Source organism: Micromys minutus (genome assembly GCF_963924665.1).
Source record: "Micromys minutus genome assembly, chromosome: 4".
Taxonomy (NCBI): Eukaryota; Metazoa; Chordata; class Mammalia; order Rodentia; family Muridae; genus Micromys; species Micromys minutus.
The window spans coordinates 23,192,958-23,206,423 of record NC_137973.1 but is presented as its reverse complement, the minus strand read 5'-3'; the positions used below and the strand labels follow the sequence as shown (position 1 = coordinate 23,206,423).

The 13,466-nt window shown below is 39.1% G+C and overlaps 1 protein-coding gene across 2 annotated transcripts in view; it reads right to left on the bottom strand.

Moving 5' to 3' along the window:
* LRBA (LPS responsive beige-like anchor protein) overlaps positions 1-13,466 on the bottom strand; it is a 533,667-nt gene that overhangs the window by 446,638 nt on the left and 73,563 nt on the right. For both annotated transcript variants that reach the window (XM_080915741.1, XM_080915742.1), the window contains exons 10-14: positions 11,611-11,808; positions 11,323-11,456; positions 7,088-7,196; positions 6,620-6,772; positions 1,770-1,938 (exon numbers count right to left, since the gene is read on the bottom strand). In XM_080915741.1, coding sequence (XP_080771867.1) covers positions 1,770-1,938; positions 6,620-6,772; positions 7,088-7,196; positions 11,323-11,456; positions 11,611-11,808 — 763 coding nt within the window. The remainder of the gene's footprint in view (positions 1-1,769; positions 1,939-6,619; positions 6,773-7,087; positions 7,197-11,322; positions 11,457-11,610; positions 11,809-13,466) is intronic.

Sequence of the window (13,466 nt, the reverse complement as noted above, 5' to 3'; positions counted from 1 at the left end):
ACAAAACTTCTGAAACCAAATAACTATTGTTCCAAGACCTCAAGTTGGAGACCTGCTTGCCTCATAAATTCAACAGTTTCCCTCACTAATCACCATTTACAGCTAGTGCCCAGACCACCAAAGCACAAGACCACCATGACCTTGAACACATCAATTAAAATAGGAAGAAAATTGTGTGAAATGTGTTCCACATGATAATTCCTAGACAAATAGCAAGCTAAACAGACAAGAACCACAGAATTTGTCCAGCTCCCTTAGTTGACCTGTGAGACTCCTGCAGTTGCTAGTTACTTACAAAATGAAGATCAGGACATGAAACTAGCCATCAACTTGTACATGAAAGTCCCACACCACCATCAACTCTCCATCAGAAAGTTCTGGCCTAGACTTGCAAATGCTATATGCTTGTTGGCTTAAACACATGATATGATTTGTATCTTTGCAGCTGTTTCAGCTGTTGATTCATTGTTCTCGAAAATAAAGAGTTCATTCTGAAGGTAAAGTAACATAAAAGTATTAGACCTATCTTTATAAGTCACTGAACAGTCAAAGCCTTTGACAATAATGAAAACACATGGTTTTGGGGGGAAGGAGAGATTTCTCAGTGGTTAAGGACACTGTTCTTCCAGAGGTCCTGAGTTCAATTCCCAGCACCCACATGGTGGCTCACAACCATCTGTAATGGGATCTGATCCCCTCTTCTGGTGTGTTTAAAGAGAGTGACAGTGTACTCACATACATAAAATAAATAATTCTTTTTTAAAAAGACATGGTTTTCTGGCTCCTGGCATCTAAGCTATCAAAGAACAGGGTGCACCCTCATCTGAGACTGTGTTAGGCACCTCCAAGTGTGGTCCATTAACATAATAACTACCAATCAACCTGAGCCAAGGAGCAACACAGAGACCAAAAGGGACTTGAAAATGCCTGATACAGGAGCTGCTCTTCATAGTTAGGAAGACTCAGTCAGGAGGCTGCTAGGCACTACAAAGGGAGGGAATTCCCGAACACATCTGACACAGAAAAGCTAGTCCACATGGAGACAAATGTGACGCTGTAAGCATCTTCGAAAACCTGAACCAGTTGCACCTGAGACCACCACTCAGAATCAGTTGATCAGCTTTCTCTCAACACAAGCCAGTTTGATATAGGTTTTACAAAACTTAAAAAGATTTACTTTGACCTTTTTCATGAACTTTCCACAAGTTCATAAAATATTACCCTTGGAGTGCTATTCCCTTTCCAGATGATATGAAAGAAAACAATTACTGAAATTTGAGAATTTCGTTCCATCTTTGTTATGAACAGAAGCCTCGATCTCCACAAAGCACCATTTTCAGTGATTCTCACTATAGCTATCCCAGCACCAATACCGGTAAGCAAGTAATGTGTCTGTCTCAGAGGCAGTGTGTGCACTAGCCTGATCATGCAATAGCAACACAGTGCTGGCAATAGCACTTTATAACAGACTAAGACATTTTGCTCAACCAAGGGCTGTACAAATGGTTCTGAGGTTAACAGCACTTGATCAGGGGATCCAGGTTTGATTCCCAGCACCTACACAGTAGCTCACAACCTTGTACTCCACTTGCAAGGTATCTGATACCCTCTTCTGGCCTCTGAGGGCACTAGCCACACATGCAATACACAGATATATGTCCAGGCAAAACACTCAATCACATAAATTAAAATGAAAAAGATGTATTGTTTTCTTTTATATGCTGATTTTACCACGTAAACAACATAGCATTGGGATGGCAGGACTATACCTAGTCCTTTGGGGGTGATGCCACTCCGATCCTGAGGATTCACTGCCCAGTAGTAGTACTTCAGTGTGTGCATGATGAGCAACACTGTTCCAACTCTCCGGATAGTGTTATATATATTGACCGTACTGATAAATTCAGTAGACAGGTAAGTATAAAGCATCAACTGAACCTGCAAAACCAAAAGGAAGAACACAGGCAAAGAAGCTCATTGGTACCCATCTCACAGCAACTGCATGGAACTGTATTCATTCCCAAGACTGAGATGCTGAGCTCAATGACATCATGTCAGACATCAAAACACAGAAGCATATACACATGCACACATACATACATACATACATACATACATACATACATACATACACACATACACACATACACACATACACACATACACACATACACACATACACACATACATACATACTTCATACAAAGTAAAATCCCAAAATACATCACTCTTTGTTATATTAGCCCATGAAAATAAATCATTTATCCCCATTTACCAGCCACCAATTTTTCATTAGCATCTGTATCTTCATAATAAATTTTATGCTTTAAACAACTGTCTTGTTTTCTGTACCTTTTCTGGGTCAATGGGTGGGTGGATGTTTCTTTGTTTGTTTGAGACAGGATCTCACTATCTAACCCTAGCTAGTTTAGAACTCAATATATAGACCAACCAGATTGGCCTCAAACTCACAGGAATTTACCTGCCTTGGTCTCCTGGATGCTGGAATTTAAAAATTAATGGTAAATGTCATCATGTCTGCCCTTAAATAATTTTTGAACAGATGCTGTTTGTATTTTACAGAAAAGTAGAAGCTAGGAGAGGGGAGATGATTTACTTGGTGGGTAACGCTTGGTAAGGGTGAGGATTTCCATTTGGATCCCCAGAGCCAATAGAAAACCCCACACGGTAGCCTATGTCGGTAATCTCAGCACTCCTACACAGAGTTGGAGATTGAGGCATGGGAAGAGAATTCCTAGACACTTGAAAGCCAGCAGGCATGGGCATTGGTAAACAACAAGAGATCCTGTCACAAAAAAAAATGTGCATGGTAAGGAGGACATTGGAGGATGTCCTCTAGCTGCCACATTGGTCTCACAGCACATGGGCACCCCATTCTCACATAAACATGCACAAACAAAGATACATGCACACACATTTTTTTAAGGCTGGTATGACTAAACATACTAAATACATAAAATGTGCATATGCCTATATTTACTGCACATTAAAGCTCTAGTTATAACAAGAAAACAAGAATATAAGCGGTACCCCACCACAGTACCTTTCATCTCCATACAGTTTCAACAACATCATGACTCTAACCCTCAGCAACAGAAAATCGGACTGCCCTTGTCCTACTCTCACACCACAACCATGAACGTCTCATTTTCTACCTAGTGGGCATATGTTATACACTGTGTATGCCCAGCATACACAATCTTTCCTTGGACTAAATTACTTCCATGCATTTGCAACTAAACATTCACATTACCTTCCTGGACACTATGTATTTTCATTTTCAACCTTGTGCTGAGGCTCGCTGATGCTTGGGAATTTTTCTAAACAAGTACATATACTAAGTACATACCTCTTAGATGCCCTATAAATAACCAACTTAAAATTTTAATTAGTAATCTGAATAGTAGATGTGTTTTGAGAAAACAATGATGCTTAACTAGATTAAGCTGGAGTTTAGAAGACAACTGGAGTTTAGAAGAAAATCAAAAATATGCTGAGATTTCAGCTAATTTGTTGCATCAAAATGTTTTTGATGTATTTACTGCTGTTAAAATGGGTAGCACCAGCCTGTCACTAAAGCAATACAATACTTCTTATAACATACTTCAAATTCTTAAGCACTTTATTTCAGGTCAAAAATACTTACATGTACCCATAGACCTAGCACTGGATTGAGGATTATAATGACACATTTGCCATCACTCAGACTGAAAATACTGTTAAGGTGATGAAAATTACACAAAAAACTCAAGCTATAAAAGCAGACATGGACGGCCATGGCAGGGTTGGGGACACAGAGCAGCAGACACTTGCACAGCATGTGCCAAAGCATGGGTCTCAATCACCAGCACCTTAAGGAGGCAACAACAACAAAAGGTCCTGACACAAAGCATAAGGCAGTGACTCATGTGACTTCAGGCCCAGAGAGCTATGGTTAGATACAGTGTATCTGTAGTGAGAGCCTCATCAATCAAGAAGCATGAAGGAAGGCTTTGAAGACAAAGTAGCAGTGCAGGCAGTCAGAAGGAAGGAAATTTCCAACAAGAAAAAGAAAAATAGTGGCTGAGAAAGTGGTATCACAGATCTGGAGCAATCATTTTCCAAACCTACCTGTGCATTAAAGGACCTGGAAAACTTTTGTTTAAACATTAATCATACCCCACACTAAGTGAATCAAAAATCACAATCCTGGAGTAGGATTCTGCTTTACATTTTTGTTTATAAAACCTTTCCCCAGCTGAGTCTGCCAGCAGCCAAGACTGGAGAACCACTATCTAGTGAATCCTTATGGCAGCTGCCAACTTACCGAGGATATATAAATTACTAAATTACAAAGCCTAGAATTGGCAGGAAGACTTGAAGCTAGCTGTGAGATTACCACACTCTGAAAATAACAGAAAACTAAAGTCTGAGAAACTAAGAAAGGATATGCTGAGAATGCCATGTTTGGAACATACAGGAAGCCCAGTGCAGTGGTGCAAACCTGTAATCCCAGAACTTGGGAGACAAAGGCAATGGCCCAAGACTGTCAGGCTACAAAGTGATAATCAGGCCAGCCAGGACTTATAGAGCAAGATTCTGTCTCAAAAATAACAACAAAATATGCAAGATTTTTAAATAAAAAAAAACCTGAGTAAAAGGTACATAAAAATCAGATAATTTAAGAATGCCATTATGACAAGGAAAATATATTGGATTTAATAGTAACATTGACAAATGAAAGGAATTCTATGCTAATTAGGAACAAAACGTCCTCTCCTTATCCACTCATCATACAATCTAATCACACCTATTCAGCAACTATATCTGTCACTATGTCTAATATCTATGAGTGCTCATCAATCTACCTGTACTGCCCAGAATGAAGTAGTTATTCCACAAATACTGTCTGAGTAAACAAAAGACCACTGCAGACCAGAAAACTGATAGTTCCTTCGAAGTCATTATAAGATCACCTCTGAGTGGCTCTACGGTAAGACTATGCGGAGCTCCTCACTCCCTTCCAGAGCACAGCCGAGATCGTCCATCTACAGCTCCAGCATCAGGAACCACAGGACTCACTGAGTCTTAAGCAGCTAGCACTGTCCCTGTCAGCCTAGTTTAACATGCACTGCATTGTGCTCCATAAAAATCTTTCTCTCACCCTGGAACCTACACAACCTGCCAGTCAACCAATCCGGATCTGTCCATTGTGTTTATGATAAATTACGAGCAAATAAAATTCTTTAAGGATATACCAGGCCAACAGCTGACAGAGAATGTTAATTTACTATCAAGTCAATTATAAATTCTAAAAAGGTAATTAAGGAAATTTATTTAAAATGTAAAGAAATAAATTGTGGTATTAGGAACATGGAAAAGTCATGTGATTAAATTTAAAGTAAAAAACACTCCTTTACAACCAGGTATGTAATAAGACACTTTCTGACAACTTCAAAAGAGACACAAGGTCTTACAAATATGCTGGCTAGTAAGACAAAAAAAAAAAAAAAGGTCTAGTAAAAGATTTTTAAAGTAACTTGAAACAATCTTTGAAAAGAACTAAGACTGAGGGTCATAGAAGAGAAAGAGGTCAAATTTAACCTGGAGATAAAAAGCTACAAGCTCCAGCTGCCTCCTCTGATTATTTCCAAATGGCAATCACAGTGGGCAGCTGTGTTTCTCCTTTACCATTTGAAAAGACTGCCTCAAAATAAGATATTATGACCCCAGAAGAGAAAGTCTGCAGACATTTTCCCTGACAATCAGAGTAAGTGTGCGCCATAACAGACACAGCAAGTGGGCAAAGGGGGGATGAAACGGGTTAAAATAACACCATTTCTAAGGAAAATTATAAATAAAGATGAACAGGGTTATACAACTTGGTAAGACTTTATTTCAAGTTATACTTAATATTAATACTACTAAGTTTTTAGGACAACTAATAGATCAGAGTTTGTGAACAAACTCTGTAGTAACAAATTTGTTCATATCCATGTAGGAGTAGTTTGTCGTCAAAGTACTATAAAATTATTTGGCAAACACATAAGTATTTTCTGTTATTTAATATTAAAATTAACATTTAATGAGACCTATATTATGCCTTCAAGAAAATGTGGTATTTCCACTTCAGCTGTAAAATGAAACACAAGAGTTCATCATACTCGGAAGTATAAACAGAAGAGGCAGACAACAGGAACGGGGAGAGACGTGAGGGAACGGAGGAGAGAGAGAGAAGCAGCGTGCATGTGCATGTCCGCATGCGTGTGCGCACGCCTGTGGATGTGTGTGACTCTGTGTATGCATGCACACACATGAATGTGCATTTACAATAGGACAGAGCTATAGAACTAGAGATTCTAGGAAAGATGGAGTGGAACCAGATTTATACCTGGCAGACAAAGGCCCTTTCAACTAAAACCTTATTTAACACAGAAAAACGAAGCCAAAGCTGTTAGTTCACAACTTTGAGATATATATATATATGTTTATTCTAAACTGGCCACCCACAGAAACTTTACTTATCCATATATAGAAGGACAAAAGAAAACTCTAACAAATGCCACTTTTCTCAAACACAAGCAGTTAGCAGAGAGTAAAAGGAGATCACACACATCACCTTGGCTGGAGTGTGGATCCATACTGCAGGGTTAAGAAGAATGTGATCACACAGTTGTTTCAGGAGCGGCATCCCATTCTGCAGATTGCTCAAATGCTTTGAAAATGCGAGGCAAAGTTCAAGTACTGCTCTGCTGACGTGGGATTTGGAAGACTGTGGGAGGTGGGGGGGGGGGGGAGTAGTTTAAAGGTTACTACCAATTCAAAGGAAGGTAAGTAAATTACAAGCTGTCAACACCAAAAAAAGAACTTGTCCACAAACTCTGCTCAAAGTTAAAGATGGCATGAGGCTTACTGCCATACTTCTTTAACAGAGGACAGTGAGCAAGGTAAATCAAAATCTACAGTTTAAGTAATTCTCAATAAGCAAAGTAGGCATTCTTTTAGACAGTATTTCTTAAGCACATAGAAAAACAAGCACATGGTTTGCAAAGTAATATTAAGAATAAAAAAATACTTTGTTCTTTACCTTTTCAAGGCTATAGCCGATTACCAAAAAGCCCTTACAAGCAAGCATCTGCTCCTGCATAGCAACTGAGTTCTTCAACAACTCCATGATAAAAGCCAGCAAGGTTGTACTAGAATAAGACAAAAGGCAATGGTTTGAGAAAGAATATTCCACAAGGAAATATTAGATTCAACATATAACCTTGCACTTATCTTAATCTAAACTTCTGTTTCAGGGCAGGAATGTAGCTCCACAGAAGAATGCTTACCCGGCACGTGTGAGGTCCTGGGTTCAATCCCCCAGAAACACATAAGGGTTAAGTTCTACTAAAACCATCTCCAAGCTTATATCAGAACAAAATACTTACTGTAGGATTAAGAGTCGCTCAATATTTCATATATTTTATCACAAACATTAGTAAATTAGAAACAGTACGACAAACATGGACTGCATAGGAAAAAAGTGAACATCTGAACATTTGGAAACAAGTAATTGATGTATGAGTAAGGAAAGGATTAAGACCTTAATGAATACAGTTTTTTAAAGAAATAAAGGGAGGCTGGAAAGACGCCTCCGCAGTTGAAAGCACTGACTGCTTCAACAGGTCCTGAGTTCAATCCCCAGGAACCACATGGTGGCTCACAACCATCTGTAATGGGATCTGATGCCCTTTTCTCATGTGTCTGAAGACAGCTACAGTGTACTCATCTACATAAAATAAATAAATAAATAAATCCTTTCTTAAAAGAATTTATTTTAAAAGAAAAACAAAACAAAAAATAAACAAAACCCCCTCCTCCTAAGGGCATACTGTTACACCCAGAGATCAGTCACCACCGGGAAGTCACCAGCGAAGGCTCTAATACACACAACTAGAAACTGTGCAGAGAATGACAGACTTTGTAGCGCTCAGCTCTAAATGAGATGTCTTTATCAAACCCCTGCCCTCCAGGCTCAGGGACCTATGTAGAAGAGGAGAAGGGTGACTCCAAGGAAACAGTGTCTTCCCAGCATGACAGGGATGATAATGTATGAGCTCAGAGACCGTGACAGCATGCACAAGACCGGCAAAAGGTCATACCAGAAAAAAAAATTCCAGCATAGAGAAGAAGAGGACACAAAGTCCCACCAGAAGTCTCAAAGTTGTTAGCAAGTGAAAGGTTAGCTGCCAGGAAAGGTAAGATCAGTTTTCTCTAATACCATGTCACAAGAATATCAGCTCAACTCCAGAGCAGGTCCCATGCCCAGTTGTTGGCCAGCATAAAAGAGACTCGTGTGTGTGTGTGTGTGTGTGTGTGTGCGCGCGCGCGCGCGCGCGCGCACGCGCGCTTTTTGGGTTGTTCTGTTATATTTAGTACTTTTTTATTGAAATTTATTTTATATATTTTTTATTTATATTTAAAATGTTATCCCCTTTCCGGGATTCCCCTCCATATACCCTATTCCATCACTCTTCCTCCTGCTAGTATGAGGGTGTTCACCCACCTACCCACCCTGACATTCTCCTATACTACACTATCAAACCTTGGCAGGACCAAGGGCTTCTCTTCCCACTGATGCTCAACAAGGCCATCCTCTACTACATGTGCAGTTAGAGTCATGGGTCTGTCCATGTGCACTCTGAATAGTAGTTTAATCCCTGGGAGCTCTGGATGCTTGGTATTGTTGTTCTTACGGGGTTGCAAGCCCCTTCAACTCCTTTAACTCCTCCATTAAGGACCCCGTTCTCAGTTCTATGGTTGGCTGCAAGCATCTGCCTCTGTATTTGTTATACTCTGGCAGAACCTCTCAGGAGACAGCTGTATCAGGCTCCTGTCAGCATGTACTTTTTGGCATCAGCAATATTGTTTGGGTTTGGTGGCTGGATATGAGCTGGGTCCCCAGGCGGGGCAGTGTCTAGATGGCCTTTCCTTCAGACTCTGCTCTAAGCTTTGTCTCTTAATTTCCACCTGAGAATATTCCTGTTGCCCCTTCTAAGAAGGATGGAAGCTTCCGCACTTCGGTCATATTTGGTATTTTTATTTTATTAAGGCTTTGTTTGTTTTCATTATCATTTTTCTGTCTTTGTTTTTTAGAGAGAGAAAGAAAGAACATGAAGTTGGGTGAGTATAGGGAGGAGGAAAAGATCAAGGAGGATTTGAGGATGAGGAAAAAGTAAAACTGAGATGCATCCTATGGGGAAAAACATTAAATAAAAAAGGAAAAAATAAACACTCTCAAATCTAAAAAAGATATATTGTGTCCATGTGTAAAATTTTCAAAGAATAAATAAAAGTATTATTTTAAAAGAAAAGAAGGAATAGATATAAGATCAACAAGTATGTTCATATTTAAGAGTTGGGGATTACAAAAGAAATAAATAAAACAGGGCAAACAAATTATAAACTACCAAAACAAGCAGGGCTACAAACTGGACTAAGAAGTTCGCTCCTAGCCAGGCATAGTGGTGTATACGTTTAATCCCAGTACTTGGGAGGCAAAGGCAGAATTTCTAGGAGTTGAAGGTCTACAGAGTGAGACCCTGTCTTCAAAACGAAAGGGAAGAACAAAGAAGTTTATTCCGACTTCCCACAGGAAAGGTATCCTTCAGTTAGGCGAGCGGGAGACACACACTCCCCATCACCCACAACACTTAGAGAAGCCTGAAAGGAAAAAACAGGATGATCTGCCACCTCCTTATCAGTGGCTCCTAGGAAAGACCACAGACACGCAAGACCGGCAGTCAGCTCCATCCTCAACAACAGTGCTATGCTACACCACGCCAGCGAAGAGATTGAGAAGGGAGAAAGAAAGAAAAACTAATCCCTGTCAACACAACCACAAAAATTTAGTAAGATTATTACTATGGCAAGAGTAATTTAATTAAGTATTTTCAATTATAGTCAAGGAGGCTGGAGAGATGGCTCAGAGGTTAAGAGCACTGACAGCTCTTCCAGAGGTCCTGAGTTCAAATCCCAGCAACCACATGGTGGCTCACAACTATCTGTAATGGGATCTGATGCCCTCTTCTGGTGTGTCTGAAGACAGCTACAGTGTACTCATATATAATAAATAAATAAATCTTTTTTTAAAACAGAGCACACATGTAATCCCAAATACTTAACAATAGATAGCAGGACTTGGTAGGCTTGAGGCCAGCTTGGGTAACACAGAAAGCCCCCAAACCACAAATAAATTATTTAACTTAATAGAGCTGGCAAATGCTACATCTTATTCCTGCTAAGAAAAAACTAAAAATAATTTTTGTTGCTTAAAAAGAATCTGAAGTAATTAATTCATCAATAAGAAGAATTTTGAAAAAGAATAGAAAGCTCATTCAAATTTCTCAATAAATAAAATATAATTGTATTATACATAATTTCACTGGAATATGCAGCCACAAGAAATTTATTCAAATAGCTCTCATGTTCTACAATTTATCATAAAATTCACATGTCTCTGCCTTTGTTAAGACTCAACCCTGTAACACAGGATATAAAATATGTCAATACAACCTAATTATTTTTAAAAAAGACAAAAACTTCACTGCCTACCATTAACATTTTTAAATTTCAATTATACAAATGGATGACAAAAAGACTAACATATAAAATATAAAAACTTTTATCCCCATAATTTAAAATATTTATACACACACACACACACACACACACACACACACACACACACACATTTTGTTTGTCTTGGTTTTTCCATTTTTGAGATAGTGTTTCTACATAGCCCTTACTGTCCCAGAACTCACTGTGTAGACCAGGCTGACCTAAAGCTTACTGTGATCTACCTGCCTCTGCCTCTGCCTCTCAATGGTTGGTATTAAAGGCTTTGTCACTATGGCCAACCAAAATATAAACATTTGTAATAAGTCCACTACCACCATGTTGACTTTACTTGATAACATTTATTATGTTTTAGAGAGCTTTTTCTACTAATAAATCAGAATTACATTAATAATATAGTTAATATTTATAGTATTGTCCACAGATGTTTCTCTAAAATATTGTTACAATATGAGTGTAAAAACATACTGTTCAGCTCAATAGTCATGAAAAGCACCTCTCACACACAACTAAATCGGAAGGCCACCAGGCACGGTGACGCACACCTGGGAGCCTGGCTCTCAGAAAACTCAGACCGAAAGACGATGAGCTTGAGATTATGGTGAGCTACATGGTGAACTGCAGGCCAGTGGGGTAAGGACTACTTAGTAAAATGCTTTCTCAAAACCAACAATCAAAAAAAGAAATCAAAACACTCACCAGATAGTCAAATCAACCTCATCAGATAAATGCTGCCTATAATCCAGCTGGGCAAAGAGCGGGAACAGAACTTGCACTCCTCCAATCGAATGCATGGCACTCTGGATGGAATGTGTTAAAACCGCCTTCACGTCCTTGGAAAACACAGAACACAGTAAAGGCTTCGATGATTTCTACAGCAATTAAAACTACAATGCAACAGGAAATACAGGAACACTAAAATGTGACCCACCGCATGTTTAGTAAATTTGCAAGCACACCTCAGTAACTCACTGACATCGGTCGTACCTGGAGCATGAGCGCATGTGGAGAGTGAACAAAGATGGAAGGGTTGTCCTTCGGAGAGGACTCCAGGCACAGCTGGGCATCCGTGGCCCGTGCATTGTATGTGAAGGCAATGGCACTGGAGAGTTTGCCATCATACAGTAACAGTTTATGGTGTTCAGCAAGGAAAAGGTCACTTTCTGCTTTAAATTTAAATGTGCCCTGTAATTACAGAAACAAAAAACAAAAAATAATAAAAGACACACAGCACAAGAAACTCTAAAAACAAACAACCTATAACATAAAATGTCATAATACCAGGTAAGATGTCTGCCTCTTCACATAGAGTCATAACCTCTGTGATTTACCCTCTTGATAATACTTTTGTTACATCACATTGAGTTTAACTTATATTAACTTTCATTTATCTCAGAATATTTTCCAGTGACTTCTGGGTCATCTGTCTGACTCACTGGTTGTTTAAGAGTGTATTGTTTAATTTTCATGGTATAGATCTTTCCAAGTTTTCTGATTTCACTGTATCAATGATTTACCTCCAATGGCTTCAATCTTCTGAAATTTACCATGTTTCATAGCCCACCAGATGGTCTGACCTGAAGTCTATTCCATGCACTCTCAAGAAGAATGTGTATTATGCGGGTGCCACACAGAGCATTCCGTGTGCTAAGTTCGTCTGGTCTATATCATTGCCCACATCCTGTTTTTTTGTTGACCTAAGTTAGTATGTGTCCTTCCTAGAGTCAAAGTAGATACTGAAGTTTCCCATCATTATTATATTGCCATTTGTATGTTCTTTAACGCTGCCAAACATCTAAAAGCAATGTTTTAATCAATGAGAGACTGCACACACAGGGTGGAGAGATGGCTCTGTTGTTGAGAGCACTAGCTACTCTTCCAGAGTCCCTGAGTTCAGTTCCCAGCAACCACATGGTGGCTCATAATTGTGCGTAACTCCAGCTCCAGGGAATTTGACACCCTCACACAGATATGCATGCATATAAAATATCAACCAATGCACATAAAATAAAAATAAATAAATCATATTTTTAAAAGATAGAAAGACTGCATACAAAATAGCTCACAGAATCACAGAGCTCAGCAAGACAATGGGTGTCTTAGTTTATGTAAGCATACGCAAAGAATTGTAAAATCAGTTGGACAAACACTGCGAGTAGAACTAAATTATATGTATTTTGGCACAGTTTAAATTTTTAATAAAGGGCAAGGTGGTACATGCATAATCCCAGAACTCGGGAGACAGAGGCAGGTGGATCCCTGTGACTTCCATACAGCAAGTTCCAGGACAGTTAGGGCTAAAGAGAAATCCTGTCTCAAACCAACATAAAACAATGAAAACATGACATAATTGCAAAGAAGTAGGTTTTTCCAATGCTAATATATAAATAGCTTATAAATATGTTCTACATTAAAAAATGATCAGAGAAATATAAATCAAAACAATGGTCAGCATACAGTTACACCGAGAGCAGTTATAGTGAGCTTTGTGTTACAGTGAGCATTGAGTTATGGTGAGTACAGTTATGTGAGCCCACAGCTATAGTGAGCATAGATTTATGGTGAGTACAGTTATGTGAGCCCACAGCTATAGTGAGCATTGAGTTATAGTGAGTGCACAGTTACAGCTAGCACACAGTTATATGGAGCATAGTTATAGCAAACGTACAGTTATAGTGAGTGTAATTATAGTGAGCATACAGTTATAGTGAGCACACAGATATGGCTCTGTGGGTATTAGTGCTTGCCCAGCAAGCATGAGAACCTCAGTTTGGATCCCTAGCACCAAGGTGAGCATGGTCACACTTGTACGTGTAACACAAGCACTTTGGAAAGCAAAGACA